This window comes from Sinocyclocheilus grahami, unplaced genomic scaffold (genome assembly GCF_001515645.1).
Source record: "Sinocyclocheilus grahami isolate Dianchi unplaced genomic scaffold, SAMN03320097.WGS_v1.1 scaffold210.1, whole genome shotgun sequence".
NCBI lineage: Eukaryota > Metazoa > Chordata > Actinopteri > Cypriniformes > Cyprinidae > Sinocyclocheilus > Sinocyclocheilus grahami.
Genome location: NW_015505389.1, coordinates 196,738 through 211,342, shown reverse-complemented (window position 1 = coordinate 211,342; position 14,605 = coordinate 196,738). Strand labels below are relative to the sequence as shown.

The window sequence follows — 14,605 nt, the reverse complement described above, 5'->3', positions numbered from 1 at the left end:
CTAATAACATTATTAACTGTCTATTACTAACTGATATTTACTTTGAAAGCTGAAGCTCGCGATTATGGTAAGGGGCGTTACATTTCCGACGCGTGCTTGTGGTGTTCGGCCAATCACAATGCACTGGGTCAGCTGGCCAATCAGAGCAGACTGCGCTTGTCAAAGGAGGGGGCTTTGTTGAAAACTACACCTTTGAGAGAGGCAGGGCATAGAGGACCTCCAATAATGTACAGTATTTGAAAAATAATGTGTTTTTTGAATATTAAAGCGTGTCAACATATTCTGTTACACCAAATACACAAAATAATGATCTTTAAAATAGCATCATATGACCCCTTTAAGAACATCGTATTGTTTTCTTAAGAAGAAAATGATTATTTTGCAATTGTTGCTGAAGACTTGCTGATCAAGTCCATACACCTCAAAGGTCCATACACCTCAAAAGGTCTTTTGCGCTGCCTTCAGATTACTGCAATAATCATATTAAGCCTGCACACTATTTACGTTGTGTAATACAAATTTTTCTTAAATCCCAGAATATGCCAATGTCGTCGGTGCAAACATATTTTATGTTACATGTATAATTTAAATTATGGAAACAGATTGGATATGCTTCTTATGTCTTCTGCATAAATGTCTCGCCTGCAAATTATGTGTGAATGAGTGAATGCGTCATATGTTTGTGTGCGAGTGTGTGTGTATTACTAGAGTGAGCACGTCCTGTGTATGAGCACGCTTGTAATTATAAAATTAAAAACAAGGTCCCTATTTGAGTCATTTTTAGTAGAGTTGTCTCTGCAGAAAAAGTCATATCACGCATACTCATAATAACTCATGCACATCTCTAAGAATAGTAATAGGTATTATATGGAGCTAGTGTTTACATTACATTTACATTTAATCATTTAGCAGACGCTTTTATCCAAAGCGACTTACAAATGAGTAGAACAATAGAAGCAATCAGACGAACGAGAGAGCAACAGTATGTAACTGCTGTGACAAGTCTTAGTCTAGCACAGTATACATAGATAGTTTTTTTTTTTTTAGTAGAATAGAATAGGTAAGTGCTAGTATTAGTTCGTCAGGTGCTGGCGAAAAAGATGTCTTTAGACGTTTTTTTGAAAATGGCCAAAGACTCAGCTGTTAGAATTGAGATAGGGAGGTCATTCCATCAGCTGGGCACAGTCCAGGAAAAGGTCAGTGATAGTGATTTTGTGTCTCTTTGGGATGGTACCACAAGGCGTCGTTCACTTGCAAAACGCAAGCTTCTGGAGGGTGCATACGTTTTAACTAGGGGGTTTAGGTATATTGGTGCAGCGCCAGTTGTTGTCTTATAGGCAAACATCAGTACCTTGAATTTAATGCGAGCAGCTATTAAACTGATGAAGCCAGTGTAAACTGATGAAGAGAGGTGAAACGTGAGATTTTTTCCGGCTTGTAAAGACCACTCTCGCTGCTGCATTCTGGATCAGTTGCAGAGGCTTGATAGTACATATGGGAAGGCCCGCCAAGAGAGCATTACAATAGTCCAGTCTGGAGAGAACAAGAGCTTGGACAAGGAGTTGTGCAGCTTGCTCTGATAGGAAAGGTCTAATCTTCCTAATGTTGTAAAAGGCAAATCTGCAGGACCAGGCCGTTGTAGCAATATGGTCTGTGAAGCTTAACTGATCATTGATCGCAACTCCAAGGTTCCTGGCTGTCCTGGAAGGAGTTATGGTTGACAAACCTAGCTGTATAGAGAAGTTGTGATGAAGTGCTGGGTTGGCTGAGACCACGATCAGTTCTGTCTTAGCAAGGTTGAGTTGAAGGTGATGGTCCTTCATCCAGCTAGAAATGTCTCTCAGACAGGCTGCAATGCAACCAGCTACCGTTGGATCATCTGGTTGGAATGAGAAGAAGAGTTGAGTGTCATCAGCATAGCAGTGATGAGAAAAGCCATGCTTCTGAATGACAGATCCTAATGATGACATGTAGATGGAGAAGAGAAGAGGTTCACGCACTGAGCCTTGTGGAACCCCAGTAGCAAGAAGTTGTGAAACCTCACCCCTCCAAGACACCCTGAAAGACCTACCTGAGAGGTAAGACTTGAACCATTGGAGTGCGGTTCCTGAGATGCCCATCTTTATGTGGGTGGACAGGAGGATCTGGTGGTTAACTGTGTCAAAAGCAGCAGACAGATCTAGCAAGATGAGTACTGAGGATTTGGAAGTTGCTCTTGCCAGTCTCAGGGCTTCAGTAACCGAGAGCAGGGCAGTCTCAGTTGAGCAGCCGCTTTTGAAGCCAGATTGGTTGTTGTCCAGGAGGTTGTTCTGTGCAAGGAACATAGAGAGTTGGTTGAACACAACTCGCTCAAGTGTCTTTGCAATGAACAGAAGAAGGGATACCGGTCTGTAGTTTTCTAAAAGTGCTGGATTTAGAGAGGGTTTCTTAAGCAGTGGAGTTACCAGAGTCTGCTTAAATGCTGTGGGAAATGTACCAGTGTGAAGAGAGGTGTTGATATTGTGAGTAAGCGCAGGTATGACTGAAGAAGAAATGGCCTGAAGTATGTGAGTGGGGATAGGATCAAGTGGACAGGTAGTAGGATGATTGGAAAGGATAAGTTTGGAAACGTCTGTCTCCGAGAGTGGAGTGAAGGAGGAGAGCGAGTGTGTATTTGTCGTTATGAAGTTATCATCGGTTTGTGGTTTGGAGAATTGGTCATTGATGTTTCTTGTTTTATTTATGAAGAATATTGCAAAGTCATCAGCTGTAAGAGTTGATGAAGGAGGAGTAGGACAGAGAAGAGAAGCGAAAGTTTGGTAAAGTGTGCGAGAGTCAGAACAGTTGTTAATTTTGTTGTGGTAGTATGTCGTTTAGGGGTGTGCAGCGAAGCCAGTATTTGTATCTGTATTTGTATCTGTAACAATCTCAAAATTATTCGTATCTGTATTCGGATAAAACTGGAAGTGGGCGGAGCTTGAACCTGAACTTTGTACAGTTATTCTTACTTGATAAGACCGTTATTATGTTTATGGTATTACAGCCTATTTTTTTCATAGTTATCACTGAACAAATATGCCGTGTTTAACTAAAATATATATATTTTTATGATTATAACATTTATTTAAATATCTTCTAACAGTCGGAGCCTATACCCTTGTATTGTATAGGCAGTGCTTCGAGATGCAGTGGGGTTGTGCTTCAAGCAACGTGAGTTCGAGTCCCAGCTTGGGGACCTTTCGTGATCCGATAAATATTTAAATATGTTCTAATTAAAACAGTAAGGGATCCTACGCAGTTTAGAAATATGGAAATTGATTTAGGTAATTTCCAGGAAATGCATGGAAGGCAACTGCAACACTACTATTTTATTTGCGGTTATTTCATTCTTTTAAACTCATTTACTTCACACACTTGTTACTGCGTTGTAATTTTAGAGGTTTATGTAAAACAACATGATTTCCTTTGGCTCACCGGTTCCTGCGCAGTTTAAAAAGTATTTCACTTAAGTAATTTGCAGGTCTGGAAAAGCGAGCTATGGAAAAAAGAGAACCGAGTATGGACAAATATTTGTGTTTCGACTATTTGCCCTATTCAGTGCTCTAAAATATAAAATTAATAATTTCAATTACTGAGAACTAATGAATGGAGTTCAGTTCATCCTATTCAAAGGATATGAAAATTACATGTAACCATGATTGAAGATTAACAGAATAACCAGTAAAGAAGATACAATTCAGAATCAATCTGGTTGACATCTGAAAAATGTACCTGTGTACTAACACCCTCTTGCAGAATGTAAAAATTGACTGAGTGTCACTGAACAGCAAGTACTGAGTGGCAGTCTCCACTGTCTAGTGGATTTTTAGAGGTTTCAATATAGACCTGGCCTGCATGTAAGGTGAAGATTTTTGACGTTTAGCCCAGAAACATACTTTACGCAAGTGCACAAATTCAGACATGAATGCTTGGCCGACACGTTGCAAGTGCATACTTAACCTGCACTGTCACAGTACCAAAGATAGGAGTTATTTTCTTCACGTCTGTGTATTAACATGACATTAAGAAAGGAAGTAGGGTTGATTTAGATTTCATGTTCATTTTAACTAACTTGCTCCGAAAGATTCAATTCTAACCATTGCTCTGCCGTGACAGTAGTTGGCCTGATTTTTGAAGAAAGGCATTTAAGGCCCGTTCACACCAAAAACGATAACAAATGACAACTGTATTAGTGTCCACACCAATGGACGTTTATGTTATGATTACTATAAACACACTGCAGTTTTGTTGTTTGCTGCTTTAAAAATGCTTTTGCTCTTTAAAGTCGTGAGTTCTGATTAACTATGTTTTAATTGTGCATCTGTGAAAAAAATTCTGAAAGTGATTCAGACGATATTGTTGCTCTGTGCCATTGTTATAGTTGTGATGTGGACTTCCCAATTATTAACAATTATTAAAACTTCATAGTTATCGTTACATTTATCGTCCTTGGTGTGAACAGGTCTCAGCCAAAGGATTTGCGTTCATAAACTTGCATAGAGTGGTATGTTTTAGACCTTAATATTAAAACACTTCTCTTTAGAATATTATCTGTAGAATCTATTATCTTAGAATATTAACTCCCTCCTCATCTTGTACTAATACCATATGATTAATTCCATGGCATGCAAATCATTGTTCTTTCATACCGACTAATTTGTTGTTGCCACATGTGCTTTAACCCTCATTTCTTGTGAAGTTTATTTTGATTGCATTTATTTATTTATTTTTTTATACAGTGGATCCCTCTCAAGTCCAGGTCCCAGTCAAGCGATCTCCTCCCATTCCTCCAAAGAGGATGACTCCTGTGACCAAAGACCACTCCGATGACTCTTCGGCCAATCAGCCTGAGCCTCCGTCCCCAGGCCCCACCTCCATCCCAGTCCCAGCCCTTGCTTCTGCCCCGCCCCTTGCCCAATCAGATGACAGCAGAAACTCAAACTCCGAAGCGCTTTCTCCTCCTCCAACCCATATCCCGCCAACCCCTCATCGCGCCCACCCACCCCCTGAGGTCCCCCACGTGGACCCGCCCAGCCCTACCACAGAGCCGCCCTCTCAGCTGCCCTTACCTCTGTACATACGTATCCAGAGAGCCTTGAACAGCCCAGGCCCAGTCCAGCCCAGTCCTGAAGAATCCCAGCGAGCTCATTCGCTTCTGTTTGAATTACCACCGGACTTTCTCACTGAGGCCCCAGGAGGGGGGCGAAACTCTCTTCCTGTCACTATTGAACCTCTGCGACTGTGAGTGTGCATATCAGTTTATCTCAGAACACGGTGTTCTCTGCTCTTGTACGCTTGTAGCAGATTGCTACTTTTTGCATCCCATGAAGAAATGTTGCCTAGTATTATGCTGCTTATGTGTACTATACATATTTTCACATTTTCTTTACACATTTTACACATTTTCTGGAAATGTCATCACCCCCAGGCCATCTGAGACGTAGTTGAGTTTGTTTCTTCGTCACAACAGATTTGGATAAATGTAGCATTACATCACTTGCTCACCAGTGGATGCTCTGCAGTGAATGGGTGCCGTCAGAATGAGAGTCCAAACAGCTGATAAAAACATCACAATAATCCACACCACTCCAGTACATCAATTAATGTCTTGTGAAGTGAAAAGGTGCATGCTTGTAATAAACAAATCCATAATTAAGCCATTATAACTTCAAACAGTCACTTCTGGCCAAAATACGTGTCCATAATCCATAACAACGCTTCTTCCAGTGAAAAAGGAAGAAACATCCCCTGTTGTCCTCTCACATCAGAATCCACCCACATATTTCTTTAGAACTGATTTTGGACTGTTTTTGCTTAATCTGTTAATATTATTCTCCTGATTCAGACGAGACGATTTTTTTAATGGAGTTAGCAACATTAAATGGATAAAGGACTTGTATTTTAGTCAGTGCCATTGGTTAACACCTTAATGATGGATTTGTTTATTGCACTGTTTTGCTTCTCAAGACATTAACTGATGGACTGGAGTGGTGTGGATTATTGTGATGTTTTTATCAGCTCTCGTTCTGATGGCACCCATTCACTGCAGAGGATCCACTGGTGAACAAGTGATGCAATGCTGCATTTCTTCACATCTGTTTCCATGAATGAACAAACTCATCTTGGACGGCCCGAGGGTAAGTTAATTTTCAGAAAAGACTATGGCCAACTAGTTGTTCATTCTGTGCCTGTGTGAGGGGAAGTAACTCTCCCATCCAGCAGGTGGCAGTAGTCTGTATTCGTCAAAAAGAGAAATCGGAAGTGCTATGCCGGCAGATATTCAAACCAATTACAAAGCAGCACATGCTTTACCTCTTCTACACCAATGTCATCAGAGTGATCTCTTTTGAGATCTTGGTTTGGCAATGCTTTTAAATTGTCCTAATCATGCTACATATACACTACACTACATTTATAATATGTTACATGCATGCTGTGTGTTGCAGTAAAATGTACACAACCACACACCATTCATATGTTCACTGTGTTTTTGTGATTATGTATTGATTAGGCCTGAGGATGATGATTTTGACATTGAAGAAGAGCTGCAGAAGCTGCGGCCCGCCCCTCGGCCCGCACAACAGCCGGAGCTGGAGCCGCGCAGCCGTTGCGGTCTGGTTGGAGACCCGCGGGTCACTGTCATTCCTGAGGATGCGGGACATGGAAACAGCGATGATGAGGACGAGGAGAGTGATTCGGATGGACCCATCCATTACAGAGATGACGATGAAGAAGATGATGAGGATGTTCCCATGAGTATGATCCTTTTATACTGTCTGACCAGCTGTATGAGGGTTATTTAGGAATGTCCTGTACTAATATGTGCATTAAAAACTTAGCACTTTACTGTTACCACAGTTGGCATTTTAAAGCATGAAACTGTGGAATAAGGTGTTAAAACTCTGATTGCCATTCAAAAGTTTGTGGTCAGCATACATTTTTTTATACTTTTATGCAACAGAGGCAGATTCAGTTGGTCAAAAGGGACAGTTAAGATATTTTTTATGTTACAAAAGATTTCAAATAAACTTTCTATTCATCAAAACAATCCGGGAAAAATATATAGAAAATCTACAGCACAACTGTAATAGGATAATAATCAGAAATGTTTCTTGAGCAGTAAATCAGCATACTGTATTAGAATGGTTTCTGAAGGATCATGTGACACTGAAGACCGGAGTATTGATGCTGAAAATTCAGCTTTGCATCACAGGAATAAATTACATTTTAAAATATATTCAGATAGAAAAGTTATTTTAAACTTTTTACTGTATTTGTAATCAGATTAATGCAGTATAAGAGACTTATTTCAAAGACATTAAAATAGGGCTGCATGATTAATCGAATTTAAATTGCAAAGGCGATAAATCGCGATTAGGCAGAAGCTGCAATTGTCATGCGTATCTTTCAGTGAAGCACGGTTCTGTGATCAGCAGTAAATCTCCATCCGAAGGCCAGAGGGCGCTCTCGCACTGACGCTCCAAATACGCCTCGCAGAAGAAACCCAGGAAATCCCTATAGCCATTGCTGAATAAACAGAAGATTTTAACGGCTTTCATTGATTCAACATGACTAATAAACACACGATAACGGCAATATATGGTTTATCTAAGTTTGTCTTATTATAATTTTTATTATAATAAAGTATATAATAATGCAACGCTAATCGGCATAGCCTTCATCACTGCTTAGAATACTATGAAATATAGTCGCAGTTGCAGGTAGTAGTTAATATAAAAATAGTTGCGTGCCTTATTCTGTGTAAGAAGCCACATCATCTCTCAGAAGGATTTACTTCAAACACTCGACTGACGTTATGAAGTGAGTTTGGAGTAAAAACATGTTATTAAATGTGGTATTTTCACATGCTTTCAGATGGAGCAGCATTTACTTCACAGAGCCGTAGTTCACTGACAAGCTACGCAAACAGCTTTCATAATCGCAGAATGATTTCGATTTCATTATCGCTCGATTATAACGTCTGCGATTATGAACGCGATTTTGCGTTGCTTGTCAGTGAACTACGGCTCTGTGTAGTAAATGCTGCTCCATCTGAAAGCACGTGATGGAGATTTACTACTAATCACAGAACCGACTTTACTGACAAGATGCGCATGACAATGGCATTCGATTAAACGTGCAGCCCTACATTAAAAAAATCATACAGACTTTTGAATGGTAGTCTATAGGGCTGGGTATCATTCCAAAATGTTCGATATCAATACCGATACCTTGATTTGGATGCAGGAACTGATATTTTTCACTCTTGTGTCGGATTGGCCTACAAGTAAATATAAAGTGTAAAAGTAATGTGTGTGTGTCTCGTCAGGTGGTCTTGCACTCCGTGTGAAGCGTAAGGACACTCTGGCAATGAAGCTGGAGCGTCAGCAGGAGAAAGAGCGGTCTCAGGACCAGGAGAACAGCACCTGGAACAACAAAGAGCAGTGGGAAACTGTCCGCAATCAGATTGGCTCCACCCTCACAAGGTCTGCGTGTGCGTCCACTGCGGGCTTATGGGTCTTTGTAATCCACACTGACGCTCAGAGGCATAGCAATAAGGCAGGCAGTTACCCGAGGGCTAATCAGAAATGTCAGAGATTGGCCTACAAGTAAATATAAAGTGTACAAGTAAAAGTAATGTGTGTGTGTCTCGTCAGGTGGTCTTGCACTCCGTGTGAAGCGTAAGGACACTCTGGCAATGAAGCTGGAGCGTCAGCAGGAGAAAGAGCGGTCTCAGGACCAGGAGAACAGCACCTGGAACAACAAAGAGCAGTGGGAAACTGTCCGCAATCAGATTGGCTCCACCCTCACAAGGTCTGCGTGTGCGTCCACTGCGGGCTTATGGGTCTTTGTAATCCACACTGACGCTCAGAGGCATAGCAATAAGGCAGGCAGTTACCCGAGGGCTAATCAGAAATGTCAGCTTTTCTAAAATCTTTGTAAAAAATTATTTTATTACTATTTATTTATCTGTTATTATTAATTTATTTATTTGTAATATTTCTATTTTTATTTATATATATATATATATATATATATGTTTTTTATTTTATTATTATTTTTTTTTTTAAGTTTACCAGGGTTGGGGTGGGTTCTAAATTTGCACAGTTGCTTTTTGTTTTATATTGCTATTCCCAGAAGAAAATTCAATAAACAGTTGTTAACAAAAAAAAAAAATCAGAAATGTTAATATTAACGGAGAGTCTATTTACAAATCTCCCACCTTGTTGACTGAGGCTATTTACAGTAACTCCGCCCACCAGTGTCTGTTTGGGACAGACACAAATTACAAAACACGCACAATGCACAACAGAAACAGTGGCGTAAGACGCATGGCAACGACTTTTGACGCGATCGACCCAAGATCAAATCTGCCTTTTGCCCAACTCTTTCTTCTCCCTTTTCCCATCACTTATCAGATCGAAAAGGTGTTTATCTACAATAAAAACGAAACAGATCTTCGTAAAGTGTAAATTAAGTGCATCACGGGTATTTAATAACACAGAGTTTATCGGGAAGGGTTGAGGTAGATATAGAGAGGGCTTTATTGTCCCAATAAGGCGGCATCCATTAAATAATTTTAATAAATATGATTATTTACACTCAATATGTTATTATTGCATACTATTTAATAATTTAATGCTATACTGAGGTGCAAATATCTGCCACTATTTGCACTAAGTATAAATAGCATCGAACTATTATTTACACTTATTGCAAAGAAAATGCTGTTATTTTTACATAGTGTAAATAGCATATATCGCTAAGAAAATGTGATAACTATATATTTCTACCATATATATGGTTATAAATATGAAGATTGTACTGTATCTTTACGATTGTATTATTTTTGTTTCTTCTATTATAAAGTCATTTAGTTAATTAAAAAATAAGCACTTTAATGTTGGAAAAAAGAAACAATTTATGTTCTGTTAGATGTGTTTAGGCTACTTTTTGTAGCCACTTAATCTAGGTTCGTCTCTGCTGACACGGTGTGTTTTTTCTCATAGGAGGTTGAGTCAGAGACCCACCGCACAAGAGCTTGAACAGAGAAACATCCTACAAGGTCAGTCTTACAGCCCTGGTCTTTTAGTCCTCCACAGCATTTGTGGTCATTCATAGATGGTGTAGTTCCCAATTTTGTGATGCTTCCAGTAAAAAACTAAAAATGTAATAATAATATCGGCATGTTCTTCTGTTTCAGCCAAGAATGAAGCAGACCGACGGGCAGAAAGGAGTGAAATCAAGCGCAGACTGACCAGAAAGGTTTGGAGGCACACATCCATTACTTGGGGAAAAAAAAAAAAAGATGACAAATATTTGAATGGTGTCCCCCGTGTTAAAAGTTGTTAATCAGGGGAAGTTTAAATAATTAAAATTTTAAATCTTGCTCATGTAAGTTATCTCTCGTATCTCTCTCTTGCATAATAAAAACATCTTAAATCACTTCTGTTAGAGTTTTAAAATTCTAAACGTAATATAATACATATTAAAATAGAAATGCTTGACGACTCGCTCCTTTAACTTCTTAACTGTCAGTGAAAAGTGGAAGAAGAAAAAATACAACTAACCAAGTTACGATTTTCACACTCTTTCCATTAGGGGCAAAACTATTTTGCTTGTGGTGAAAGTATGTGCTAATCTTACTGAACTTGAAAACAAATGCTGTTGTGTCTCTGTCTGCAGTTGTCACAGAGGCCCACGGTGGCCGAGCTGCAGGCCAGAAAGATCCTGCGCTTTCATGAATATGTGGAGAGCACTCACGCTCAAGACTACGACCGGCGCGCCGACAAACCCTGGACCAAACTCACACCTGCTGACAAGGTCCGACCCAAGCACTGCTCGCAGCTGCCGCTTAGTGGTGACTGATATAGCAGCATTTAAATGGTGTCTTATGTAAATTCTAAAGAGTTTGCACATTTGCACATAATTGACAAGCACAAAACCTCCTTGCCAAACATATCTTATTTGAAAAGGCACAGTGACATTGACAGACTCTGTTTCTCAACCATATTGGCGTATTGGAATTGTATGTTGATTTGACCACGACATCCTCAATAAGGTGTACTGTAAGGTGTTTTATAGTGATACTCTGAGCGTTCATGATGTTCTCTCTTTGTCCTCTTCCAGGCGGCCATAAGAAAAGAGCTGAACGAGTATAAGAGCTCAGAAATGGAAGTTCATGAGAACAGCAGGATATACACCAGGTCTGACACTTTCAGCACTTTCTTAATTGGAATAAATGAAGAAGTGTTTACACACACAAGAATATTGAGATATTAATGGGAATTTGGTAAAATGCTTCACGTAAACACCATAACCCAGCAGCCAATACCTGGTTACTAATCTGAAAAAGACGGCATGCGTCTGTATTAATCCGAATATTGGATCTTATTCAGAATATCCACATTGATCTTGATCTATATCTGTATCTGCAGAGCCATTCAAAAGTTTGGGGTCTGTAAGATTTTTTTTTTTTTGATGTTTTCGAAAGTCCTCATGCTCAACAAGCCTGCAATTATTAGATCCAAAATACCATAAAAACAGTGATATTGTGAAATATTCAGTGTTAATTACATTGTCAACAACATTTTTGCACAGATGAAAACCAGATGATAATGAGATAAAAACTCTTTTTGAATGACGAAAATGTATCGACATTTTCAAGCCACGACGTAGCAGAACTAGAAACCGTTTCTAAAAAAGAAACTGCGTCAGCATTGCGGCTGGTTCGGACAAAACCTCAGATTAACATGAAAAGATGCCTTTTTATCACGTCGCGTGTAGTAAGAACACGGTGTATTCAGATGATTAAAACTAAATGGTATTTCAGTCCAAAGACTATGACTAAAACTAAATCAAAATTTGCTGTCCAAATGAACACTTGAAATATTGTTACCATTTAAATGAACTGTTTTCTATCTGGTTATATTTAAAAATGTAATTTATTCCTGTGATCAAAACTGATCCTTCAGAAACCATTCTAATATGCTGATCTGCTGCTAAAGAAACCTTTCAAATGAATAGAATGCTTAATTAAAAGAACAGCATATATTTAAAATACAAATATTTTGGGACATTATACTGTCACTTTTGATCAATTTAATGGGCCCTTGCTGAATAAAAGCATTAGTTACTTCTACAGCATTCTTACTGAAAGTGATCGAGAAATAGAGAGTTGTTCGTAGAATAGTATTGAAAGTGTTTGGGGCTGCCACCTTTTTGTTTTTCATGATTAAATGCAATAATTGGGAAATAATGTGCATGTGAACATGATCATTGTCTTCAACCATCACCTGGACTTTGTAACGAAAATGTCATGTCTTTTTCCAATTCCTTTGCGCAGGTTTCACCGGCCGTAATCAGCATCTCAGACGGATGAAAGCTGAAGCTGAAAGCCTCCATCTCACTCCAGCATCTTGTTTCCCATCATCCTGTACTGACGAGTGCCCAGGCCGGCCACTCAGTGCTCTGGAGGGAAGAGGAGGAGGAAGTGATGCGGGTGTGTGCAGGATGCTGGTACTTGTTGATTCAGACACTTGGGGAGCGGGTTTGGAGGGCCAGCGCTCCGTAGAGTTCCCATGATTCCCACGGCCAGAGTATTTCAGGGAGAAGAGGACACGGGACTGCGTGGACTGGGCTGTTTTAATTGTCTTTATGGTGCACATGTTTCTGAGATCAAGAATAGGCTTGTGTACATAACAGTAATACTTTTATAGAAATTATGACACTGGTGATTAAACTGTTTTGAGTGGTGAGCGATTATGAGATACTGAGTGTGTTTTTCCAATTCCTTTGCGCAGGTTTCACCGGCCGTAATCAGCATCTCAGACGGATGAAAGCTGCAGCTGAAAGCCTCCATCTCACTCCAGCATCTTGTTTCCCATCATCCTGTACTGACGAGTGCCCAGGCCGGCCACTCAGTGCTCTGGAGTGAAGAGGAGGAGGAAGTGATGCGGGTGTGTGCAGGATGCTGGTACTTGTTGATTCAGACACTTGGGGAGCGGGTTTGGAGGGCCAGCGCTCCGTAGAGTTCCCATGATTCCCACGGCCAGAGTATTTCAGGGAGAAGAGGACACGGGACTGCGTGGACTGGGCTGTTTTAATTGTCTTTATGGTGCACATGTTTCTGAGATCAAGAATAGGCTTGTGTACATAACAGTAATACTTTTATAGAAATTATGACACTGGTGATTAAACTGTTTTGAGTGGTGAGCGATTATGAGATACTGAGTGTGTGTATGTGTGTGTGTGTGTGTGTGTGTGTGTGAGTGTGTGTGTGTGCGCGCGCACGCGTGTGCGTGCATGTGTGTGTGTAATGATATATGCTGCCCACTTATACCTTAACACTGGTGCATGACTTTCTTTAGCCTGACCTTCGGGGAATACAGAAGAAAGTCTGTTGACACAGATGCATTTAACACTGTTTCTCACGCTGAACACACACTTACTGATATGTGTGGATCTGAAAGCACATCTTTGACATTCTCAGGACATCGGCGCACAGTCTCACTTTCTCTTTATGTGCATTTTACTGTAAATTACCATAGTTTTACTTTTCACACAGATAAAACACCTGCTTTAAAATTGTTCTCCTCTTTTTAACAACATAGCACTTCACTTTAGATATTTCAAGGCCATATTTTAACCCAAACATCTTCTTTTTTTTTTTTTTTAAGCATGGACAAAATTAAGCCTGTATACCAGTAAGATTTTTAGCATTGTGAAATTATTTTCATTATTTAAGCATAGTTCCCCCCCCTAAATTATTCCTATTATAATGTGTTGGATGTTTTACTGTTGTCTTTTTCCGCTTCTTCTCATGTGCATTATTATCAATGGTAATTATTGTTACTGTAATAGATTTTTTTATTACAGTAAAATACTGTAATACATTTTTTTCTTATAAACACAGATTAAAAGCAATAAAAAAGCACATATTACCATAATAAGAATTTTATTTTTTATTTTTTCATAGCACTGGAATGTTTTTTTTTCACAATGCCAAACATTTGAATGATCCTAAAGCTTCATTTTCTTTAAGCAAAACTTGTTTTCTTTTTATTTTTTTTTATTCTTGCTTGGACATGTACAATTCAACTTGGATATGTTGTTGATAGGTTTCATGAAATTCAGCTCTTGATGATATAGTTCGCCATGCATTGAACAATTTAAAACAAAATGGTTGATGTTACATCATGCAGTCATTGTAAAAATCTTGCATTTTTGAGTGGTACATAAAATGAAACTCATTTCCATGTCACTGCTAGTTTTATGGTACACTTTTTGTTGGCCACCAGAGGGCCTGTGCACTGTATAGAGACATGCTGTAGATTGAATTTGATTGTATATCTCGTCTTCCTGACATCAGAAATGTGTTTTAATTGTAATTATAGTGTTACACTATCCTCTTTTTATACGGTGCAAACAGAATGACTGCAGGTTTAGTGATGCAATGATCCGGTACAGAACAGCTGTATAGATACTTTTTTATGTAAAGATATATTAAAAGGTCTGTCAATTAATACATGTACATTCACTTCACTATTAATTAAAACTAAACTGTGAGCATCGTTTGGTTCATTTT

At 39.2% G+C, this 14,605-nt stretch overlaps 1 protein-coding gene across 5 annotated transcripts in view; it reads left to right on the top strand.

Moving 5' to 3' along the window:
- Positions 1–13,884, top strand: part of phactr4a (phosphatase and actin regulator 4a) — a 65,739-nt gene extending 51,855 nt beyond the window's left edge. For 4 of the 5 annotated variants that reach the window (XM_016286483.1, XM_016286479.1, XM_016286481.1 and 1 more), the window contains 8 exons: positions 4,758–5,259; positions 6,530–6,774; positions 8,348–8,504; positions 10,029–10,084; positions 10,223–10,284; positions 10,705–10,842; positions 11,149–11,225; positions 12,365–12,793. In XM_016286483.1, the coding sequence (XP_016141969.1) occupies positions 4,758–5,259; positions 6,530–6,774; positions 8,348–8,504; positions 10,029–10,084; positions 10,223–10,284; positions 10,705–10,842; positions 11,149–11,225; positions 12,365–12,380 (1,253 nt within the window). In that variant the 3' untranslated portion in view covers positions 12,381–12,793. Of the gene's footprint in view, positions 1–4,757; positions 5,260–6,529; positions 6,775–8,347; positions 8,505–10,028; positions 10,085–10,222; positions 10,285–10,704; positions 10,843–11,148; positions 11,226–12,364; positions 12,794–12,821 lie in introns of those variants that run through there. The other variant, XM_016286480.1, reaches the window with a different exon arrangement.
- Positions 13,885–14,605: the final 721 nt, after the last annotated feature.